The sequence below is a fragment of the Notolabrus celidotus genome, chromosome 19, assembly GCF_009762535.1.
Source record: "Notolabrus celidotus isolate fNotCel1 chromosome 19, fNotCel1.pri, whole genome shotgun sequence".
Classification (NCBI taxonomy): Eukaryota; Metazoa; Chordata; class Actinopteri; order Labriformes; family Labridae; genus Notolabrus; species Notolabrus celidotus.
This window is the reverse complement of record NC_048290.1, coordinates 23,590,671-23,613,703: the sequence shown is the minus strand read 5'-3', so window position 1 is coordinate 23,613,703 and position 23,033 is coordinate 23,590,671. Positions and strand designations below refer to the sequence as shown.

The following is a 23,033-nucleotide window of genomic DNA, read 5'->3' as shown; positions in this document are numbered from 1 at the left end:
ATCTTATCATATGGTATTGTACTGAATCGTATCTTATCGTGTCATATCGTGGCGTATCTCATAATTTTGTATTGTGTCGAGTTGTAACTTATCTTATCATATCGTATCATACACTATCCTATCCTATTGCATTGAATCATATCGTGTCGTATCGTATCTTGTCAGATCGTGTTGAATCGTACCATATCATATTATGTGTAGTATCTTATCATATGGTTTCGTACCGTATCGTATCGTATCATGTGGTGTCGTATTGCATTGTGTAATATCTTATTGTCATATCGTGTCGTATAATATTGTATCATATCCTACCTTGTCGGGTCATGTCGTGTAGAGTTGAGTCGTATCGTGTTGAATCTTATCTTATCATATGGTATCACATACTATCCTATCCTATTGTATCGTATTGTGTCGTATCGTACCATGTCGTATTGTGTAGTATCGTGTAGTATCTTAGCGTATTGTATCGTGTTGTATCGCACTGTCATATCGTATCATGTCATATCGTATCGTGTCTTATTGTATCATGTCATATCGTATCATGTCATATTGTATCATGCCATATCGTATCGTGTCTTATTGTATCTTATCATGTCGTATCGTATCACGTTGTATCTTATCATGTCGTATCGTATCACGTATCGTATCATGTATCGTAACAAGTCGTATGGTATCGTGTCATATTGTATCGCGTTGTATCGTATCATGTTGTATCGTATCGTGTCATATTGTATCACGTCGTATCATATCACGTCGTATCGTATCACGTCGTATCGTATCACGTCGTATCGTATCGTGTCATATTGTATCACGTCGTATCGTATCACGTTGTATTGTATCACGTTGTATCGTATCATGTCGTATCGTATCGTGTCATATTGTATCACGTTGTATCATATCACGTCGTATCGTATTGTGTCATATTGTATCACGTTGTATCGTATCACGTCGTATCGTATCGTGTCATATTGTATCACGTTGTATCGTATCACGTCGTATCGTATCGTGTCATATTGTATCACGTATCATATCACGTCGTATCGTATCGTGTCATATTGTATCACGTTGTATCGTATCACGTCGTATCGTATCGTGTCATATTGTATCACGTCGTATCGTATCGTGTCATATTGTATCACGTTGTATCGTATCACGTCGTATCGTATCGTGTCATATTGTATCACGTATCATATCACGTCGTATCGTATCGTGTCATATTGTATCACGTTGTATCGTATCACGTCGTATCGTATCGTGTCATATTGTATCACGTTGTATCGTATCACGTCGTATCGTATCGTGTCATATTGTATCACGTTGTATCGTATCACGTCGTATCGTATCGTGTCATATTGTATCACGTTGTATCGTATCACGTCGTATCGTATCGTGTCATATTGTATCACGTTGTATCGTACCACGTCTTATCGTATCGTGTCATATTGTATCACGTTGTATCGTATCACGTCGTATCGTATCGTGTCATATTGTATCACGTCGTATCGTGTCGTGTCATATTGTATCACGTCGTATCGTATCGTGTCATATTGTATCACGTTGTATCGTATCACGTCTTATCGTATCGTGTCATATTGTATCACGTTGTATCGTATCACGTCGTATCGTATCGCGTCATATTGTATCACGTTGTATCGTGTCGTGTCATATTGTATCACGTCGTATCATATCATGTCGTATCGTATCGTGTCATATTGTATCACGTCGTATCATATCACGTCGTATTGTATCATGTTGTATCGTATCGTGTCATATTGTATCACGTCGTATCGTATCACGTCATATCATGTTGTAATGTATCATCAAGTATAGCAACAAGGTATGTTTTAATTTTGTAATTTACCACTGTAGTCTCAGTTTATTTTATTGTGTCAATATATTTTGTTTTGTTAGTTTGTTGTGTTCATTTTTTTTTCAGAGTTCTCATTAAAATTATCTTTCAGGGGGCGTTGGTGGCCTAGTGGTCTAAGCGCCCCACATACAGAGGCTACAGTCCTCGTCGCAGGGGTCGCCGGTTCGATTCCCGGCTGGTCGACCATTTCCTGCATGTCTTCCCCCACTCTCTACTCCCCACATTTCCTGTCTCTCTTCAGCTGTCGTATGAAATAAAGGCAAAAAGGCCCCAAAAAAATATATAAAAAAAAAACAACAAAATTATCTTTCAGGGAGATTAAAGACATTTACCAGGCAGTCTGTTGATGAGCCAGCTGAGCTGTTTCTTGGAGATGTTGGTCCAGCTGAGGTCTAGAGCTGTCGGCTGCCTCCGGATGATTCCGCTCAGCATGAGAGGAGTGATGGATTTACAGCGGTTCAGATTGATCTGCTTCCAGAGTCTCTTGTCGCAGCACCTGGTGAGACCCGCAGCAGACGTTAACAGACTGGTTGTAAGTGTGAACGGCATGTTTTAAACTCTGCGGTGCATCCTGTACTCACCATCTGTTCCACGTCCTGCACACACGCATGCACACACACAGATCTCTGTGCGTCAGGTGACTGAACACCTTCATCCACATCTCTCTTCGCATCAAATGTGCCTCGCCGTCGTTCAGGGGTAGCCTGTCAGGCGGGGGGCTGATGGGAGGCGGGCGGATCACGTGACGCTCCATTTGGATGCATTTTGGCGGTGAGCGGCAGGGGAGTGGGCGGGGACAAATTGGTGTGATGGGTGGGTTTCTGTTCCAGCTGAGTGGCGAGTAACCACGTTGAGTCTCAGTTACCTCCCGCCCTCTGTGACGCAGCCAATCGCCAAGATCACCACTTCCATTATTTAGAGGCCATCTTGGCTTTTGGTCGTCTACGTCGTTCTCAGGCTCGGCTTTTACAGGCCTGTGGTTCTGATTGGCCAGACTGTCCTCCGTTTTTAGTGGCCGTCTGTTTTGATTGGACAAGTGTTCCTCTGTTTTAATGGCTCTGCGGCTCTGATTGGTGCTGGAGTCTTCTGTTTTTAGTGGTTTACGGTTGTGGTTGGTCACAGAGTCCTCACTCTTGAGCGGCCGTCTGTTGTTATTGGCCGGGCTGTCCTCTGTCTTCACTGAGATGTTTTTCTGGTTGGACGGACAGTCCTCCTTCTTGGGAATCTCCTGTTTGAACTCTTTGCTCAGCTCTTTGTTGGCGAGGCGTCTGCGTTGATGACGATTCTTCACCGGAGCAGAGACCCTCTCCTGAGTGTCCACTGATTCTCCGCTTGGCCCTGCTCTGGGAGAGTTAGAGGTGGATAAGTCACTTTCTCTGCCTGCTGATGTCCTCAGCAGTGGATTTAACAGGACCTTTGATTTATCCTCTACACTGCTGTCTCTTTCCCTCTTTACTGTCTCCTCCTCCTCTCTGTCCTCATCTCCTTCTTGGTCCTCATCGTCAAACTCGTTTTTCTGCTTGAAACGAATCCTGTCTAAAGCGAATCCATCTTCATCCTCCTGGTCATCTTCTTCATCACCGTGATCGTTCTCTGTCTTGATGTGTCGCAACAGCTTTGGAGTCAAAGGATCCTCTGGTTTTGAAAGCTTCTTCTGAAAAAAAGAAGAAGGAATATGATTATCTTTTTCAAAGCAGTCAAATCATTAGAGTGAATTTGAGATTATTAAGTTTCAGCGTTTTCTAGTGCGCTGTAGATTTAACCTTCAAGAGAATTAATGAGCTCCTAACAGATTTATGAAATGCTGACATATGAAATGTAATTTTAAACTCGACCCAAAGGTTGAATCGCTCTTTGATAGTGCTTCTGCTTATTTTAATCTCTTCTATAATTTCTCCTTTTGTACATTATACTTTTGTACATTATACTTTTTAACACCATTGTTCTTCCTTTGCCAATTAAGAACGATACAGGAAAGAGTCATTGAAATGACTGACAACAACACCACCAGAGTTGGCCTATTCATCTTACATTTGAAGATGCTGAATTTTTTACTTGGTGAGAATTTCAAGGAAAGTTTGAGGCTACAAAGAGATGATGATATGAGCAGATGGTATTTTTTAAATTACTTATGTCCGCTGCTTTCTCAAAGAACCCAAACTCATTTAACTTTGGGAGGGAAAAAACATTCTGCTACTGCACATCAAATTATGCTAAGACCTTTAATTTCCCACAAAAATCCAGCTCCACTTCATGTGTTACAGTCTATAATAACGGCATAAAGCATTTATATTTTTTTGGGAGGTTATCAAGTTAACTGTCCAAACTGATTTTCAGCTGTCACTTAGAGGAACTGTCATACACTTAGGAATCAGCTCTCAGGTCAAATGTGTATGAGTAGATATATCCAGGATTACTACTGACTTTCCTTGATCCAGAATAAGTGATGATGGTCTTACCTTCTTTTTCACGATGACAGGTTCATCATTGGTGTCAAAGAGTTTCCTCTTCTTCCTCAGTGGGTTCTCTTCAAGTCGCGGTCGGGCCGTACCATCCAGCGACAGCAGCGGGGGACGTTTCTTTGGAGGCTCGTCCTCTTTCCTCTTCGGGCATTCTTCCCGCTCCGCCTTCCTCTTCACGGCAGACGAGGGAGTCAGAGCAGTAACAGTCGCCGTAGCCATCATTGGCGCGTCAGGCTCCTCTTTGGAGTCTCGGTTCAGCCGGGGCTCTTTCAGCAGCGAGCCGGGAAGGTTTGATGCGTACTTGAACCCTGGACCTCTTTTTTGCTTTGAGGCCAAAAGGTTAAAAAAAAGGAGAGCACAACTTTATTTCTCTTGTTCTGAGATTCAGAGACAAAATTAACAGTTTAATCACGGAATGATTCAGACACAAACACAAGTCCATACAGATGCTTACTTTCCCTGTCTTCCCAGCGTGGTTGCACTTTGGACACTCCCAGCAGTTTGGCAACTCGTCATTGACAACTCCGTTTGAGTCTTTCACCTAAACACAGAGACACACAGATTTTATGTATTCTCCCTCTGTAGTTTTTCTTTTCATTGTCACATAAACACAGGGGGAGACTATTTTTTTTTTTTTTAAGTTAGATTTTTGGACATTTTTGCCTTTAATGGATGGGTCAGCTGAAGATAGACAGGAAATGTTGGAAGTAGAGAGTGGGGGGGGCATGCAGTATATGGTCGAGGCTGGGATCGAACCTGCAACCTCTGCGACAGCCTGTGTATATGGGGCGCACGCTTAGACCGCAAGGCCAATGGCACCTCATGAGGAGACATTTGAACAAAGACTAATTCTGTATTTTACTGGACCAGCAGATGTCCAACATTTTACATATATCAGTTCTGTTTTGGAAAAAAGTACCATCTCTGGAAAAGGAGACATGAAAGTAGCCATGCAGTATTTACAAGACCACAATTATTTTTTTGTGTAAAAAACATTCTTAGAGAAAAACAAACACATCTACAACTCCACCTCCTCTGCCCGGCTGTGATGTCATATAACGCCCACTTACAAACTGTTCTCCTTCTCTGACAGAGTGTGTCCTAAGTTTAGGATGAGGCCTCGTCTAAGAGCTGGCTCTGTAGTGATCTGATGTATGGGGAAATCAGATGCCAAATATGCTCACATTGCAGCCACTACCTTAATGAAAACACACATTTCTGCCACAAATTCAGAGTAAATCTTGCGCAGGGACAATTCAAAAGCACCAGACACTAATGAAATACAGCTCAATTATAGCCCAGTCATTCTGAGAGCAGGTTTATGGAGGTGCATTCAATACATATTGGTATATGTTTTACCTTCAGACAGTGAGGATGAACAATCTCATTACAGATGGAGCACTCCATGAGCATTAGGTTAAACTTCTCCTCCTCATCCTCCACTGTGTCCTCTTTCCCTGCCTCTCCACAGACCAGACACACCGCTGTGTGGGGCAGGACAGGCTGCAGGAAAAAAAAACAAACATGGGCTTGAATGTATGATTCAAATTAAAACCCAGTTCCTCCAAGTCATTGACAAACTACAAAAAAACTCACAATCCTGTCATACTTCCAATACTCTACAATGATGCACTCATGGGAGTTGGTTAGCTATCTGCGCTGTTTTGAGTACATCATATGTATCATATATCTATTGATTTTTAACAATAAGGAGAGAGTAATAAACAGAAGAATAAACAGAAACAGTTTTGTAAATATAACAAAATGACAGGGATACTCAAACAAAAAGAGATAGAGCAAATAAAAACTAATGAATGAAAAAGAAATCAAGTGAATTAGAGTTGTGTTGGATGTTATTGTGGACAGTGGTTGAGTGGTAATTATTGATATATTATAGTGTATGATTTGGGGTTTTGGGATTTTTTTTATATTGTTTTTTAGGGTATTTGTTGTCTATCTATTATCTAGTTAATGCTGGACCTGAGAAACTGTTTTCATTCTGTCGTGTTCTTAACATGGTGAATGACAATAAATCTGAATCAGAGTTCCTGGAGCTTTGAATAGTACTACCCCCCAAGCACTTTTCAGGGGAAGATTAACTACCCCAGAACGAAGTTTAAACACTGGTTCCTGAAGTCGAAAAGCACATAGTTCCAGAGGAAAGTCCCTAGTTCCGGCAGATGAAAAGCACCTATACTTTTGGGTGGGTTTCACAGTATTTTGACGGATATAGGAAATGTCACCGCCTTGGCTTTACAACAGCCTCACATGAATCAACTGAAAAAAAACATACAATGACTGATAAATGATGGAAATCTGATGTGCAGTCTGAGGGTTCGCTCAGTTCCATAATTGCAGCTCATTCATAATTCAATCAATATGGTGTATGGTTAGTTTTCTAGTATATTAAAAATATTTGTATCATCATTGCTCTTTCAATATATCTTTTATTTAAATCCATTATATTTAACACTCTGCCAAATAATTGTAATGTTTTTCTAATTTATTGATTCCCTTCTTGTACGCATGCACAGCTCACTGTGATAAAAAAGTGTCATTCACTGAAGCAGTATTAGTTAAGGTGAACATCAATGGGGCAAAGTTGCTAAAGAACTTGAACCCAAAAGTGTGAGATGTCAGGAAGGATGCCAACTCTCTTGACTGTCCTGTGTACAGAAGTCAAACATTCAAGATGAGCCGTTCTCATTTACTCCAAAGAGAAAGTAGAACCATGTCTCTGTCCATGGTGCTGAAACATTCAACCACACTGTGAGCTTACATTGATTTCAATATTCCATGCAGCCACTTTCTATATAGTAAACAAAGTTATGGTAATGAACTTGTAGTGAAAGCTGAGTGTTATTGATGCAGCAACGCTCTCCATTAGTGCACTTAAGGACAAACAAAGAACCAGCTCATGAGCCCTGTGTGAGGAACTTCATCGCAAAACAAACGGAACTGATACGAAGGGTATACTTTTGTTTTGTCTTGGATTAAAAGTCAGCCATATGTGAAAGCTGTGATGTCAGACTGTTTTACAAAGCACTGCCAGGAAGAACAGCGTCCAATGAGTCCCTGAGATGAACTGAATGAGTCAACCAGTGGGATGTGGTGGAATAAAAAATGGTCCAGTAGTTTGTTGATTTGTTTAAAAAAAAGAAAGAAGCTTGACAAAATAATTTAATATCACACAGGTTACTCTTTGGGAAGTGGTCAGACTATATCCCCTACAGCTATAAACACAGACAGCATTATTGAAACTATTTATAGCACGTTGTCAAGCGCATTTAGGCCGTGTCGAATTTCTATAAACAGACATCTGCATTTGAATGCAGCGTCTGCGTCAAGGGAGATTTCTGTATCAGAATGGTTCTGTTTCACACTTTCAGCTTTGAAATAATATAAATACATATATGTCTGAATTAAGGTCTCATGTTAGGTTTCAGTACAACTCAGGTGTCAAGTTGTTCATGTGAATGTAAACAAAAAAACACCACATGGTGGAGGAAGAGGGAGTCCTAACCCAGATATTGATATCTGCTCGGGTGGCTGCACTGAGCACACAGACGTATTGTGAGAGGCTACTTCTTTAAATCATGGTTGATGGGCTTCAAGTCAAGAGCATGTCTAAGTCCACTTCTGCTGCTTTAACAGCAAGAAACTGAGATAAGTAAAAAGGTAAGACAGGGTTGGAATGTAACATGAATGAAATCAAAGTCAGATGATGTTCCAGAGTATGGTGTTTAAATTGAGGATTTGTCAAGTTTAAGATGAAAACAGTTTACTCCTCCAGAAAAGGATCTGCTTGTACCTAACTTTAATATGTTCTTGTGTAGTACGCATTAAAGATGCTACTGTTCTTCACCTTTGGCAGGCTGGGTCTCCCCTTTTTAAGTCTTAGCAGCAAGCTAGGCTTATCACCCTCTGGTCTTAGCTTCATATACAGACGTGATAATGATTTTGGTCTCATCAAACTCAATGAAACACAATAAAACTCTAACGCTGTCTGTACATCACAATAAAAATTCCCCAGGGACATTACTCATGACGAACTTACTGCAATGCACTGCCTCATGATGCAGGACTGCTTCATGCGGCCCGGCCCGCCAAACTTCTTCATGTCTTTGCAGAAGTGGCACTCTCCACACTCGGTCCGCAGGCACGCCTCGCACTTCCGACAGCGCGTCCTTCTCCTCCTGGCACCAGATGTTCCTCGACTGGCTGACAGCTTGACTGCTGATGCAGGAGACGCTGCCATCTTAGGTTTCGGCCGGTTTGGAGGCCGAGGCTTCAGAGAAAAAGAGACATTTCATAAGAGTCAAATATTTCAGACAGGCATAAGAAGGTTAGATATTTCATTTTGGGGATTTTTTTTTGAATCTTTAGAAATGTTGTGCTGAGAAAAAGAAAAGACTGTCATTAAAGTATAGCAAAGAAGTAGAGTATTGCAAATATAAGTGCAATGATAAAGCAACCCTGACATGAAAATGTGGGTACCTGCTGTGTATTTTATCAGCTTCAAAAAGGACAACACTGAAGTCAGTGCATGCTTCAGAATAACAATATACCATTGTGAACAAGCTTCTTTATATATCACCAACAGTCCTGAATTCAGAATTGCATTATACTTAATCAAGTAGTTCGCTCATATGACTGTATAAAAAGCTCTTATATTCATGTTATGCAATAAGAACCATTTGAAAGCATTCTAGTGAATTCAGCACGGGTCATTGTTATGGTGGACGTGGGCGACTCTGCCTAATCTTCTCCTTGCTCTGTGTAACTCTGGGTCAATAGTTTCAAACATACACATTATTAAGGAAAAAATGGATCCGTACAAGCCATTTCAACAAACAGAAATGTGATTTAAAAAAGGGCTATGTGCATTCACATTTTTTTCATGGTTATTAAAGCAGCAGAATCCAGGAGAAAACAAACACATCAAGAATGCCCCTGAAGGCATCTTCCAAATTTAGCCCTCTACTTGCCTGCATGTTTTTTTCTTCAAAGGGAAGCTGCACTTATGGCTGCATTTCACACATGTATCACCAGCACCCTTTATTCACTGTAAGACGGCGTGCAGACTCATTTATAACACTTCACATTGACGGAAAGCAGGCCTTTGATCTCCATCGTTATTTCTCCTGTGTTATACATTCTGCTTCTTCTCAGGCTCCAAATCAGAAGCACAACAATGTATTTTTAACATGCAAGCCCCATGTCAAAAAGGCTGCCAAGCAAGCCACGTGAGAAAACGTGCGGCGGTGTGTGAGATGCAAAAGAACAAGGAGTGCACAAGACTGCAGCTCTTGGAAATGAAGATTTCTTTAGTTACATCGGCAGTGCAGATTTTCCTAGCGTCAGCATAGCAACAGCCACGTCCCATTCCCTAACAGAACAGTCTATGACACACAGACTTGTAACCAATAAGAACTGTAATGAGACTCTCTGACAGAAAAAGAAAGCAGGCTCAATCTTAGGCACATTACAGTCATTTATTCCAACAATAGCCATGAAATAGACTGACATAGGCAGTCAGATATGTGCTAACCAGACAGGATTAGAGTCAGATATTAGGGGGGGTGGGGATTGTTCAATCTACACTGGACTGGTCTGGGGGTATTCAGGCGGATTATACACAGGGGGTCTGTTCCATAAGGACTCTGAAATGAGACCAAATATCCTAGAAAAAAACACACTCCTGCTTTTTCAACTCCAGCAGCGTGATCTAAAAACAAGCTTCTGAATGAGACAAGAGGTCAGAGTTACAATCAGCAAATGTGTATTAGTGACTGATTACACCTGTCACTTCAACTGCAGGTGTAGGAGGTAAACACACTTAAAATAGTTGTCCATATTGTCCCTTAAATCCCCTCTAAACCCCCTCTGTGTCTGCTAAGTGAGTGAAGCAGATATCTCTGAAATGAGAGGAAAGGTTGACCACAACAGCGAACAAATCAGCTGCCCTTTACGCCTTAACAAGTGCGTTCTATCTCAGGTATAAGTGTGTTGTTTTGCAGTAACATTGATGATTTTTGTCAGTGGTAGCAGTCTCAAAACAGAATATAGTGAGTATATATGTCTTCTTTGTAAAAATACAAAGAGAGTACAAGTAACAACTAGTAATTTCTTGGCTCTTCAAAAGCTCATTGAGCTGCGAAACATAATGAGAATCCGACTCTAATGTTCACTGACACAGCCTTGGAGCCTCTTCAGCTACTGTGGAGAACATTGAAAATCAATTACTGTGGATACACTTAACATCACCTTAAACACACTTTCAAGACAGCATGTTCTGAGGACAGAAATAACAGGATCGGCTGTACGTCAGAGCAGAGGACAGAAACGAGGTCCAAACGAGCACAAACAAATCACACCTTCACATGACTTCCAGATGTTTCACAAAGATTTAGGATTTTGTCACACATCTTTCAGGATGCTGCTGACTTGTGTTTTTTTTTTTTTTACTTCCTTGAATGATTATTTTCCTGTTATGCTATCAAGGTGGCCTTTTATGTTGTCAAGTTAAAAACATGCGCTTGCTGTAGCACAGATCATTTGGCGTTTACCCAATGTGACAAAGGAAGTGGAGCACGTGTTGCACACAAATAAAACCTCTGGAGAGTGCAGTTCCACCAGCGCTGAGAACTGAAAACAGTCAGTCAATCAGGAGAGAAAAAACATCTTACTGCTTTGCAAACATTCAGAATAAACTGTAAGAATGTGTTCGATGCTCAAAATGTGTCCACAATCTGATGCTGGATATTTCTCTTAATATTTGAGTTTCAGGCCGCAGTACAAATAATCTCAGTTACTGAAAAAACGCATGTGTTTTAAAATTCAGCATGTTAATATTTGTCTTTATGTTGGCGTCTTGTTTTGCTGTTGAAATAGTGAAGCTGTGAACTACATAAGATGTGTAATTACTTGACTGGAGGAAAAAGAACTGCATGTGTCTGGTGTTATCTGTCAAACAGCAAAATGAACTCTGCAGTCAATCTTTTCCACATCCAAAAGCAGCCCCAGATTTAATGTAAGCGGGGGGCGTGGTTCAGAGTTAAAAAAGGAGAAATATCTAAATTAATCAAACACTGTGTGCTGTGGAAGCAGGTCACATCTTAGATCTCAGGAAAAAAAGACTGAACAATATCAAAAATGGCGACATTTTCTAAAAAACACAAAATGAAACCTTTGAATCTGATTTGTTTAACTTCAGCGATCTTCTACCACACACATCTGATGCTTTACAATCAACCCATGAAAAATTCATCCTCTGCATCTACGTGAATTCCCATACCTCTGCCTCTCTGCTTTGAAACAACCAATAGCAGCCCTGAGGCTCTGAGCTATATAAACACAGCCTTCTCCCATTGCTGGTTTTACCTGATGAAAACACACAAGCATACCCCGGACACACACGCTCACAAACACAAACAGCAAACCAATAAAAAACCACAAAGATTAGAAATCAAAGAGGCAGACTAAATCAATGCATTTCTCTCCAGGTAGCTCCATTTCCTCACTGCCCTGTGATGCTGCACGCCGCTCTGTCTGGTACAAGCATTCCTCTGGTGGCCTCGCTCTGCCTGCCTTCCTGCCTGCCTGCAGGGGTTCGGTGTGCTAACCTGCTCAGAGTCTGAGTCGTAGTCCTCATCATCAGCGCTCAGCGACATGGCCATGGCTGGTTTTTCACACAACGTCCAGCACACGGCAAACTGACATGGCTGCAGTCTCCTCCTCCTTCTACTCCTGCTACCGCTGTCTAGCCTACAGCCTTCCCTCCTACTCCACAGCTCCACAATACCACAAGCAGATGTAGGAAACACAGCCGAGCCTGCCTCATTAATATGGATGAGCTCCATGGAAAAGAGGAGGGGTTTGGGGAAACACAGGGCCAATGGGAGGCAGCTGTGGATCAGAATATGTAGTGGGGGGAGTCAGCTTGTATCCAATGGGGAGGAAATATGTAGAAAAGGTGCTGTCATATTCATGATGAGCATCGCAGGGAGAGGAAAGCAGGATCTGCACACCCAATAGAGCCAGATGGCATCTCATTACAAAAGGCAAACACAAAGAGGCTCCGAAAAAAACAGCAGCTGGCCTTTAGAAGGACCGCAGGGGGGATCCAGAGGCTCCAAAAATGTATAGAAATCACCTCCATACATTCATATGTAACAAATTCCATCATTCAAATCACATAAAGGTTTCCCTACTTGTTACACAATTCAGGTCTGCACAATGTATTTTAATGGATGATTATATTTAATATGAAACCATCTTTCAACTTCAATAGAGTCATCACTGTCACTCACAGGTTAGATCATTTTCACAGATATTCCTGAGCAGATATTGTACTTTTTTACCCTTTATACATATTCCATTTCCTATTTTGGTCATACAATAATGCATCAAAAAGAAAAGAGGAGGTTTTTTTTTATTATTTCTCAGTTTAAAATTGGTATTTTTTAAGAAAAAATTATTGTTATTGCTTTTCTCCCTTTCGTACTTTTTCATTTTTTTAAATATTAGCCTAAATACTTTATTGCATTTTCACTATTAATTATTTTCTTTTTATTTATTAATGTATCTCTTATTTTAAATTATGAGCATTTATTATTATTGGTTGTTTTTTCATTCATTCACTTATTTTGTTTCTTATACATAAAAAACATCACTTGCTTTCATTGTTTTCAGTGATCTTCTGTATGTAATGTGTAAAAATTTAAATAAACATCTTAGAAAAAATAAAAAGAATAGAGAAATTAAAGCTCCAGTAAGGAGGTTTTAGTTGGTTATGAAACAGACTAAAAATGTGTTCCTATACCTCTATTTGATTTACAAAAGAAAAAAACATCACAAGAAGAGATTCATTACCGTTAAATTCAGTGTATAAGACACACTTGACATATCGTTTTGTCCATCTAAAAGTGGGCTGCGTCTGACATACCAGTGCAACCGAAACATCAGTTAAAAATACTGCACAGAGGATTTTTTTTTAATGTTACAGTATTTTAATCTAAAGTCTCATCACCGACATGAGCCATCATGACCGCCACTTCTGTCGCAACCCTCATAACGATCAACATTACAACAGGCTGAGCTCAACTGTTGTACCGGTAGCTAGCAGGACTGTAAACTCCATGTGGCAGAAACAGATGATAGAGAGTTCAGTGTTGAGGACTTGGCAGATTGCAGTAGAGGTCGTCATGCAGGAAAGACAGTTTAGTGTCAACAAGATAATTGCTTGTTACTGGACCCCAAAACAGTAAACTATAACACTATACAGTAATTTGACGGTATTTTGAATGTGTTTTAATGTATTCATGTTATTAATCATTAATATCTATGGAAAACCTTTTTTTTTCTTAAGGAGAACCCCATAAATAGACTGTGTTTTATATTCTACTAGACCTCTATTCCAGATATCACGGTATTTCTATATAATTATTTTCCACTGCCAAAATAGCTTCTTATTTTTTCATGTGCTAATGCAAAAATTTACAGTGAGTACTACATTTGACTGTTTAATGAGGCAGCATAGGGGCGCTGTTGGTCTAGCGGAGGTTGCAGGTTCGATTCCAGCCTTGACCATTTACTGCATGTCCTCCCCGACTCTCTACTCCCCACATTTCCTGTCTCTCTCTTCAGCTGTCCTGTCCGTTAAAGGCAAAACTGCTCAAAAATATAACTTAAAAAAAAAAAGGAAGCAGAATGATGTTTTTTGTCACAAACATAACTTACACATATGTAGGACAAAATCGACAGAGAGAAAAAACGCAACATTTGTCCAGAGGGGGCGCCAAAGAGTACACAAACAAAAAGTTCCTCACAGGAGCTTTAACTACTAACACCAGTGAATAATTTCATTATAATGTATTGGTCTTTTCATACTGGATATTACTGTAAATCAGAATCAGTCATAATTTGTCTTTATACATTTAGTAGATACATTTCAGAGCATAGTGTTTGACATTTTTCCATCATATTCAGCTCTAAACATGTTCAAATTAGAGATTGTGTAGATAATAAACAGATCAAATACACTTCAGTCCTACAGATATTTATGGATGTTTAAAACTCTTGTAGTAGCACAGCTTGTAGCAGATTGGAAGCACACACAAAACCAAACAGGGTCCACCTGCTAGAAGTTAAAACAAAAAACGGTCTCGTTCTTCAGTAATGTAGTATTTTGTCACCTTACTAAAGTAACACAAATCCGCTTCTGAAAATCAAGCTTAATACCTTGTTTAAAGCTCCTGTGAGGAGTTTTTTACTATTTATGGAACAGACTGAAATTAACAGTTAAGCCTCTGTATGACCAATAAAAGTAAACAAGGCTGTTAGCAAAAAGTTTGAGTCCTGTATTTTAGTTTTTAATGTCTGTATCCACTGTGAGGGGGTAGGTGTCCAATTTACAGCACAGTGAAGAAAAATCCTTCTCTATTTTTCCACTGAAAATATTCACAAAAGCAGGATGAGACTTTTTGTCAGACAACAAGACTTAAGCCTGGTTTATGCTTCTGCATTGAAATTGAGGCAAACAACAACTTAAGGTAAACCCACAAGTACAGGTAAAAGATAATGTTTGGTGTCAAAGCAAGGAGAATGTCTTGCTCTGCAGCGGTAATGTTCTTACCTTTAACGTTTTCTTCGGCCAGTACACCACAGGTACTCCAGTGATTGCTAATTTAGGGTCGTCGTCTGCATGTTCCTTTAATACAGCCTTGAAAGAGAAAGAAAACAAACAGTAAGTAAAAGAGAATCCTCTGTTGCTTAAATCATTGCTTGTTTACAGACTTGTCACTGTGTCACTTTTCATGCTGCATACCTTCATATCTTCCAGCAGGCCTTGTGGGTTTTCTATTCCCTCTGGAACACATTTCTTATTTTCAGGAAGCGCCTCCAGTTTCTCAACCAGCGTCCAGAGACCGCTCAGTTCAAACTCGGTCAAATGCGTCCATTTATTCAAAGACTCTGAGGCTGGGGAGTCAGAGGGGGTCTGAGGGCAATCTATCGAGGTGGAGCCGGGGTTACAGCTGTCCTCGGAGTCCACGGATAAAACAGCTTTGAGGTGTTGGCCCCTCCGGTTGTCAGGAGAGCAGGAGCCATCCTGAGCGACTCTCTCTGGTTTTTCACCCTGCTCATCCCTAACCTGAGTCTCACACGATTCCTCATTTGTGTCCTGGCTCCTGGAGTCTGAGCAGGGGCTTTCTGTGGTTGCCTTTGTCTCGTTGTCTGACGGATGAAGGGAGGAGAAAAAGCAAAACAATAAACTTCACGTTTTCCCACATTGTTTACTTCTTTTTAAACAGCATTCACAAACAGAATCAGGCTATCCCGCTTTAAAAATGAGCTGAAGTGGCTTCAATGTAGCTGCAAAGCCTGTCAGAATACAGCAGAGCAGGTTGAAAGCAGAAAGGTTTTTCATTAACACATTTAATAAGAGATTTAATAACCTGAAAGAGATGATTACAGTCGCAGTTTAAGTATCCAGGGACACAGGAGATATTGGAAAACAGCTCACCAGTTACTACAGGCTCTTTACGGACCTCCTGAGAGAAGTAGGAGCGTTTAGTCAGGCAGTGTATGTATCTCTCCAGGACGTACCAGGCTATCTCATAGTAGAAGGGGAAACGGAACTTTGAATGAACCTGAAAAGAAGGACAAAAGAAGCTTTAATGTTACCCTAAAAAAACACATCAGATTTTCATGCATTCACTTTATTGTTATGTTTTCTTTTAGATTTTCTTGCTGGAGGCATCAGCAGTACAAAGATGAGGCCAAATGTTAATTAATATAAGCAATATGTTGTACTCTGTATCTCTAATGAACACTTCTACAGGAACAAGCTGCAGAACCAACTATTAAAATTGATTCAGCTTTAAAAAGCAACAAAGAAGCAACTGAGCTACACAATAAAACAATCCTACTGGTCCAAAAATCATACTTAAAGAAGGAGGTCATATTTTTTATTTTTTCCAAAAAATATGAACTAAAATTTATATCATTTGGACTCATAATCTCAAAAAGAGCTAGCTTTACTGAAGTGAAAGTTTATAGTGAAATCCATAATCTATATAAGATGGACAGCACAACCCACTCCCCAAAAGTGAAACCAACATAATGTAGAGCTCCCCTGTGGGTCAAACTAGAAAATTGACTTGTGTCAATTTTTTCACAAACATGGTTTCTGTCAGAAAAGCTTTTATCACGATGATTTATGTGTAAGAGGTTAATATTTGTTAAATTCAGATTTAGTGGTAAAAACATAGACTGTATAAGTAATGGACTTATCATCAGCAGGAGCCATATTGGATATGCTGAAGTCCACCTAACTGCTGTCAAGCTAGTGTGACATAAAGAGGTGGCATTTAGCCTCCTAGCCAACAGCTACAGTGTCCACCTGTCAATCAAGTCCGCTGTGCCTCTCATAATGTAAAACTCGTAATCTCAATATCTCCATAATTGCGGCGTTTTTAAAAAATTCCCCCCCGTCCAGTGTGCGCCAATTGAGAAATGAGCTATCAAGACTAAACTCGTTATTTTGTACCAGGCTGTAAACATGTTTATTTCTGCTGTAAAGATTGTTGTTTTTTTAATGGGTGTGTATGTGGTTTCCGGTACTTCCGGAGCCCGCCTCAAGTGGACACTTGAAGAACACTTCCGCATTGGCTTCAATTCTCGTGTCATGAGGTTGCCGCTTGGGTAAAAAGAGCTGATGTGATGTCATGATTGACAGCTCTGTTGACAAATGGAGGCTCCTGTAGTTTTCTTTATTCAATTAGCAGAGTAGAAGAGGAACAGTGAGAGAAAACTCATCATGAGACTTAATAAAAAGAGTCAGTGAACTTTCCATAGCCATAAGAGTCAGCTTTAAATCAATACAAGAGTCTGTTCTGCTGTGGACTGAACCAACCTGAAGGATCTTTGCAGTTCAATCAGTAAATTATACGTGCATATTGGTTAGCAAAAGGAGCTAGTACAAAATTTCCATAGCTCCACCAGCAAAAAAACGTCACAAGCACAATTTGTAAGCACCCATCAAGGAAGTAATTTGGCTTCATTTTTTGAGAATTTTAGGAGATGGAGGCGCACCGTCCATATCTATATGCAGTTAATGGTCTAATTTCACATTGGATTATCCAGTAAGACTCCTACCTTGGTTCTATTCTCTATCTCATGGATGGTAAGCTGCATAGGAATGTTAAAGCTGTGCAGGATGTTTCCTCCAAACACCAGTGTGTCCTCTGGAGTGTAGACAGCATGAATCCAGCCTTGTGTCAAAAGTAAAAATGAAAGACATATATAAAGAGATGTGGAGGATTCATGCACAGAGCTGAATATACAGTATGATACTCAGGTAAAGCTTAGCATTAGTGTTCACTGAAGCTGCAGCTAATCTTTTCCTGCTGGCTACTTTAAAACATCCATGCCAACACACCAGATGGGATAAAGAAGGTGTAGCCCTGCTTAAGCTCCACTCTCTGGCATCCATCGGCTCGATCTCCCAGAAAGATATCACTCTGCTTTCCTGACAGGACCCAGTCCTCGTAGAGGGCAAGGTTATGAGGGGTCGGAGGCACAAGCCAAAACACCTGAGGAGGAGCAGAGATTTAGATTTTAGAGGTTACGCCGGGCAACTTTAGCAACAAGATATCAACACTGAGTCTTAAAGACACCCAACATTGTTCAAAATATAACCGGACATTTGTTTTCTAAAACTATAAGATGTGAAAATGGACTTACTTTTTGTCCCTTAAATACGTGATACCAAACAGACGTTCCCCCAAAATCAATGTGGAAGTCTGTGTAGCAGCCTTTCACACTCATCAAACAATACCTAAAGCAGGTAGGGAGACACAAAATCATTCAAAAGACGGAGAAGAGGTAAAAGCAAACAGACTCCAGAAAGATCCATTAAAAGATCTTAGAAGAAAAAACACAGCCATGCAATCAGAATCAATTACAAAGCTGCTGATTTCTCTGTTGTGTTTTGCTGAGAACAACAGCTACCATTAGAAAACACCACAAGGGATCAATCAGAGAAGCACTACTGCAAAGAGTCAATTGTTCACAATGGGAGATGGCTCCTCTGGATATTAATTGGGGAATGATTAGCACTCCAAGACACGAATGACTCAGTAATTTAGATGGATGAAAGCAGCTCTATTCAGGATGGTAAACAGTACTACTGTATGTAGCGTGTCCCACAGATAGGTGATGAGGCACTTTCTTCAGATAAAAATGGAGACACAAACAGAACGTAACATTAGCGAAGAAGTTAGTGAAGAAATCTGGAAAATGAATGATACTTTTTGACTAATAAGTAACTTTATTTTCAATTCTATTTAGGTACAGGTCATATAGATGATCAAAATGTTGTTTTCTAAACCCTGCGCAACAGTTAACAAAAAATAGTGCAACAAGACAGAGACAAAATCATATCAGAAACAAACACAAGCGACAAAAAACGGTCATAAAGGTAAAAGAGCGGTGTAAGTCAGGTATTGGTCAGAATCAAGCGGCAACCTCTGGTCTCAAAATATGAAGCCCATGCAGAGGTGTTATTAACTGCAGTTCTTTGAGTGTCCGCTTGAGGCTGGCTGCAGGAACACCAGAAACCACATACGCACCCATTCAAAAAAGACAATCTTTGCACCAGAAATAAACATGTTTACAGCCTGGTTCAAAAAACGGCTTTGGTCTGAAAAGCTTTATTGTACGGGGGGTGATTTTTTTTTATACCACGACAGTTCAGAAGATATTAAGATTACGAGTTTTGCCCAAATAAGGACATGACTGATTTGACTGACAGCCGGGAACACTGTAGCTGTTGACTAGGGGGCTCAAAGCCCGCCTCTTTACCTTTTTACAGACGTTAGGTCGAGTTCAGCATTTCCAATACTTCACTGACATTTTGCTTCAAAACGGCGCTTCAGAAACAGATGGATGACCTACATCCATTAATTATACAGTCTATGGTCAGAATACAACAATAAAACAAATAGTTAAAGCAGTGATTTAATTAATACGTCGTTAAGAGAAAAGGTGCAAGTGCATGGTGTGCAGAGTTTTCTGCTTTATTCTGAACAATATCTGACCGTACCACAACTCATTATTCAGACATACTTGAAGTTTTTTGTCATATTCAGACTGTCATCAGGTGTGCATATGAAAAAATTTTGCTCAGACTGATCCTGTTGTTTCAAGGATCATATTTAAACTTTATTTATTTATTTATCTATTGGTATATATTACATACAGTAAATCTATTTCTAATGTATATTACTATATGATTTTTTTTCATGGTTGAACAATTAGTCAAAAAATGGGAAAACTTGCCATCACATATTACGCTGTGCTCAAATTGACATTTTGATACTGCCTATGCAAAACAAGACCAATCATAAATCTCATCAGACCAAAAAAGAAGTGAATCCACCAAATTGAGAAGTAAAACTACGGACTAGTTTGTATTCTTGGTAACATATTAAGAAACATCGTTTCTTGAGACAGCTGCTGCCAATTATTGATCTTATAGTCCAATAATTAATGAAGGAATATTTTTCAGCTGGATAATAACTGCATACTTTTATTACAACAAACTAATCAGCTACAACGTGACAAGAACAAATAATAATGTTGAAAAAAAAGAAGATAATGTAAAAAAGAATGACATACACATATAAATGTAAAATAAACCCATATTTCAAAGTCATAACTAATATATAAATACCCAGTATTTACATGACAAAATAGTTTAAAAGACAGCATGGAGGTTTTTCAGGCTATATGGAGAAAATTAGGCTCAGGATCTGTTAATAATGCTCTGCTACTGGAGTGAAGATGTTCAATCTCTTGCTAAAAAATAAGTGAATCCACAGTTGAAGATGTATTGCTGACACTCATGATGTTCAGGTTCCTGCATCAGGTCTTTATACACAAGAACAATACCAAAAAATATTTGTTGATGAATTTTGACCACACTCTTTATTTATTCAGTTGTTTCCAATCCAACTCTGCTGCCAGAGCTCACCTAATTATGAACATTATTCAGTAAAGTACAATTCAAATAAATAAACAAATAAAGGTTTCCGTTTGATGGGAGGCAATACTAACAACTGAGGTTAAAAGGAAAGGCATAATAACATTTGACTCTTTTACTATGTGCACATGCCGACAGCTGATTGGCTGAGGTGTCAGTGCAGTCGGACTACAGCTGTTATAAACCCATCCTCCACTGTGGAACACTCTGCTGCCTAGCAACAATCAGGAGCATGTTCAGGAGATGGATAACACCAACAGTGTGCAGCACTCTGCTCGGCTGAGCATTAGATGAGAGATTGAGATGAAAAGAGAAATTGAATTTGCTGCCAAGGAAGCAGCAATTTTCTCCAAGTATTTTCTGTATTATGCTTCACACATTTCAATTTATTCTCACTCACAGACTGACGTAATGCTCCCGGGAGTTTTTCTTTTTTTGGAACTGAAATATGCAGTTAAGTCATACCTTTGCACTTTAGGGTACTTCATCTCTGAGATGACATTGGTTGCTTCAGTTTGGCTGTGTTTAAGATCAGAAGGCCACATGGTGTCCACCCAGTCCACCTGATCCACCTGGTGAGAGTGAGCAAACAAAAACTGCTTCTTAGCCCTAGTCTCTCTGAATATGGTGCCTGATGAGTGATCTCCATGTTAATGTAAAAAATGCTGTGAAAATTACCACTGTGGGCCGTTTGATGAGGTTTTCCAGCTTTGTGTGGCTGAACTCTAAGCTGATGACATTGAAGAGTTTGTCCCTCTCTTCCTCTGGTGTCTCATAGTAACGGACAAACTGAGCCATGCTCATTTCAGAGCCTTTCTGGGTGCTCACGTCCATAACGTCCACAGACCGACGGCTGCCTGCATGCAACAATCAGAACAGAGGTTTAATGAACATATTAGCACTTCCACTTTCACTGACAAGTTCAAAAGTATGTCTGGGGTTTGGCCTGATAGTACGTCACACGCCCATCAAGCAGCCCAGGCTCGATTCAAGCCTGCGGCCCCTTTCCCTGCATGTCATTCCCCCACTCTCTCCCAGATCACCCAATCCCCTGCCCTGCCCTCTCCAAATAAAGGTGTAAAAGCCTCAAGAATTTAACTTTAAAAAAAATAATATGTCTGTAATTAAATTTAAAGACACTCTTTTACGCAATACTTTTGTTATTGGTATAGAGAAAATGTGTGCTTTATTGATTTGATCAAGAACAAATAGATTGTATACAATGCATCATCCTCACCACTAGGTGGAGCAACTACACACCGGTCTTCTGTCAACTTCATTTCTTTCCTGCTTCTTTTCTTTTCAGTTTAATTTCAACATATTTTCAGACATATAATAATGATAAAACCACTAACAATAATAACAATAACAATAACAATAATAATAATAATAATGTTTATTATAATTATAATAAGAATAGATTAAATAAATTAAAGAAGCATAGGGAAAATAATACATAAAAGGCAAAGGGTTAGGGTTAGTTACTTAGTTAGTTAGGGTTCAAATAAGATATGTGAAAATCAGAAGCCAAAATGGACTTATATCTGTAGGAAAAACATAACATATTTGAACAAATAAAGTCAGTTTGACTTTAAGCTTCTATGTGATTTATATTTAAACGTTTGGGAATTATGAACTTTACGTCATCATGCAAAAGAGTGATGGCTGATGAAACAAATATTCTAGATACAAAACCAAACACTCAATTCAAATCAACATAGTCATAGGGTTAATGTGAAAATGTTATTGAAGTTTTGAATCTTCCATGTACTGTGTTGTGGAAGAACATATTTCCATGGGTGAGACTGATCATTTTAGAATACATAAAGTGTGATGATACAGGCTTGCCTCTTCCCTCCACGATGATGGATTGATTTAATATTTCCCAGAAGCTCAAACTCACTGACCTCCCTTACTATTTTGCTCCACCCCTGTTTTTGTTTCTGCACCAGCAGCTGGGAATGGTTGCCCAACCTTTTTTGTTTAGTTTAACCAATCAAATTGTTTCTTTACTAAAGATCTATGGATACATCTGTATGTGCGTGTATGTCGCATTACACTTACCAACTAAGCCTTTAATCTCACTAACTGTAAATTCAGGTTCAGGCATTCTGTGTAAGAAAGAGAAATAGTACCATGAGGTTCAGAACATCAATACACAAGTAAAATACTATTCAATCAAAACATTTTACACTGTGCAATATTGCAGGGGTTCCCAAACTTCTCACCCCATGACCCCCAAAATATAAGTGCCAAAGACTTGAGACCCCCACTGTCCCTCAAAGTGATTTTATGTGGCTTTGTTTATCTGGTCTGCAGAAAATTAGCCAACCTATATGAGCATGTGTCTGTGTTTCCTGTGACGTTATGAATTAACCTACTGCTACTGATGCTTTTGATAATTAACTTTTCAATAAACCTAAACTCAGGAGCCATCTGGCAAAAAGAAAGGCAGAAAACTCATTGCATTTTCTATTTTCAAGGTTTTATTTCAAGTTTAGCTACTATTTTTGTCAACATTTTTTTACTAGAATGAGTGAAATGTACTTTTTTTAGATAGCTTTTTAAAGAAAATACATTCTGTAAGACATCTCACGACCCCCCATTTGTGGCCCGCAACTCACACTTTGGGAACCCCTGCAATATTGCACTTAAA

At 39.6% G+C, this 23,033-nt stretch overlaps 1 protein-coding gene across 2 annotated transcripts in view; it reads right to left on the bottom strand.

The window, feature by feature from the left end:
- The window catches only part of LOC117830876 (lysine-specific demethylase 2B), a 29,913-nt gene that overhangs the window by 5,708 nt on the left and 1,172 nt on the right, over positions 1-23,033 (bottom strand). Inside the window, exons 4-18 of one of the 2 annotated variants that reach the window (XM_034709196.1) lie at positions 22,442-22,488; positions 21,056-21,234; positions 20,843-20,949; positions 18,079-18,172; positions 17,774-17,927; positions 17,491-17,606; positions 15,857-15,983; positions 15,161-15,567; positions 14,969-15,055; positions 8,390-8,620; positions 5,692-5,835; positions 4,787-4,873; positions 4,330-4,665; positions 2,452-3,524; positions 2,203-2,366 (exon numbers count right to left, since the gene is read on the bottom strand). In XM_034709196.1, the coding sequence (XP_034565087.1) occupies positions 2,203-2,366; positions 2,452-3,524; positions 4,330-4,665; positions 4,787-4,873; positions 5,692-5,835; positions 8,390-8,620; positions 14,969-15,055; positions 15,161-15,567; positions 15,857-15,983; positions 17,491-17,606; positions 17,774-17,927; positions 18,079-18,172; positions 20,843-20,949; positions 21,056-21,234; positions 22,442-22,488 (3,353 nt within the window). The remainder of the gene's footprint in view (positions 1-2,202; positions 2,367-2,451; positions 3,525-4,329; positions 4,666-4,786; positions 4,874-5,691; positions 5,836-8,389; positions 8,621-14,968; positions 15,056-15,160; positions 15,568-15,856; positions 15,984-17,490; positions 17,607-17,773; positions 17,928-18,078; positions 18,173-20,842; positions 20,950-21,055; positions 21,235-22,441; positions 22,489-23,033) is intronic. The other variant, XM_034709198.1, reaches the window with a different exon arrangement.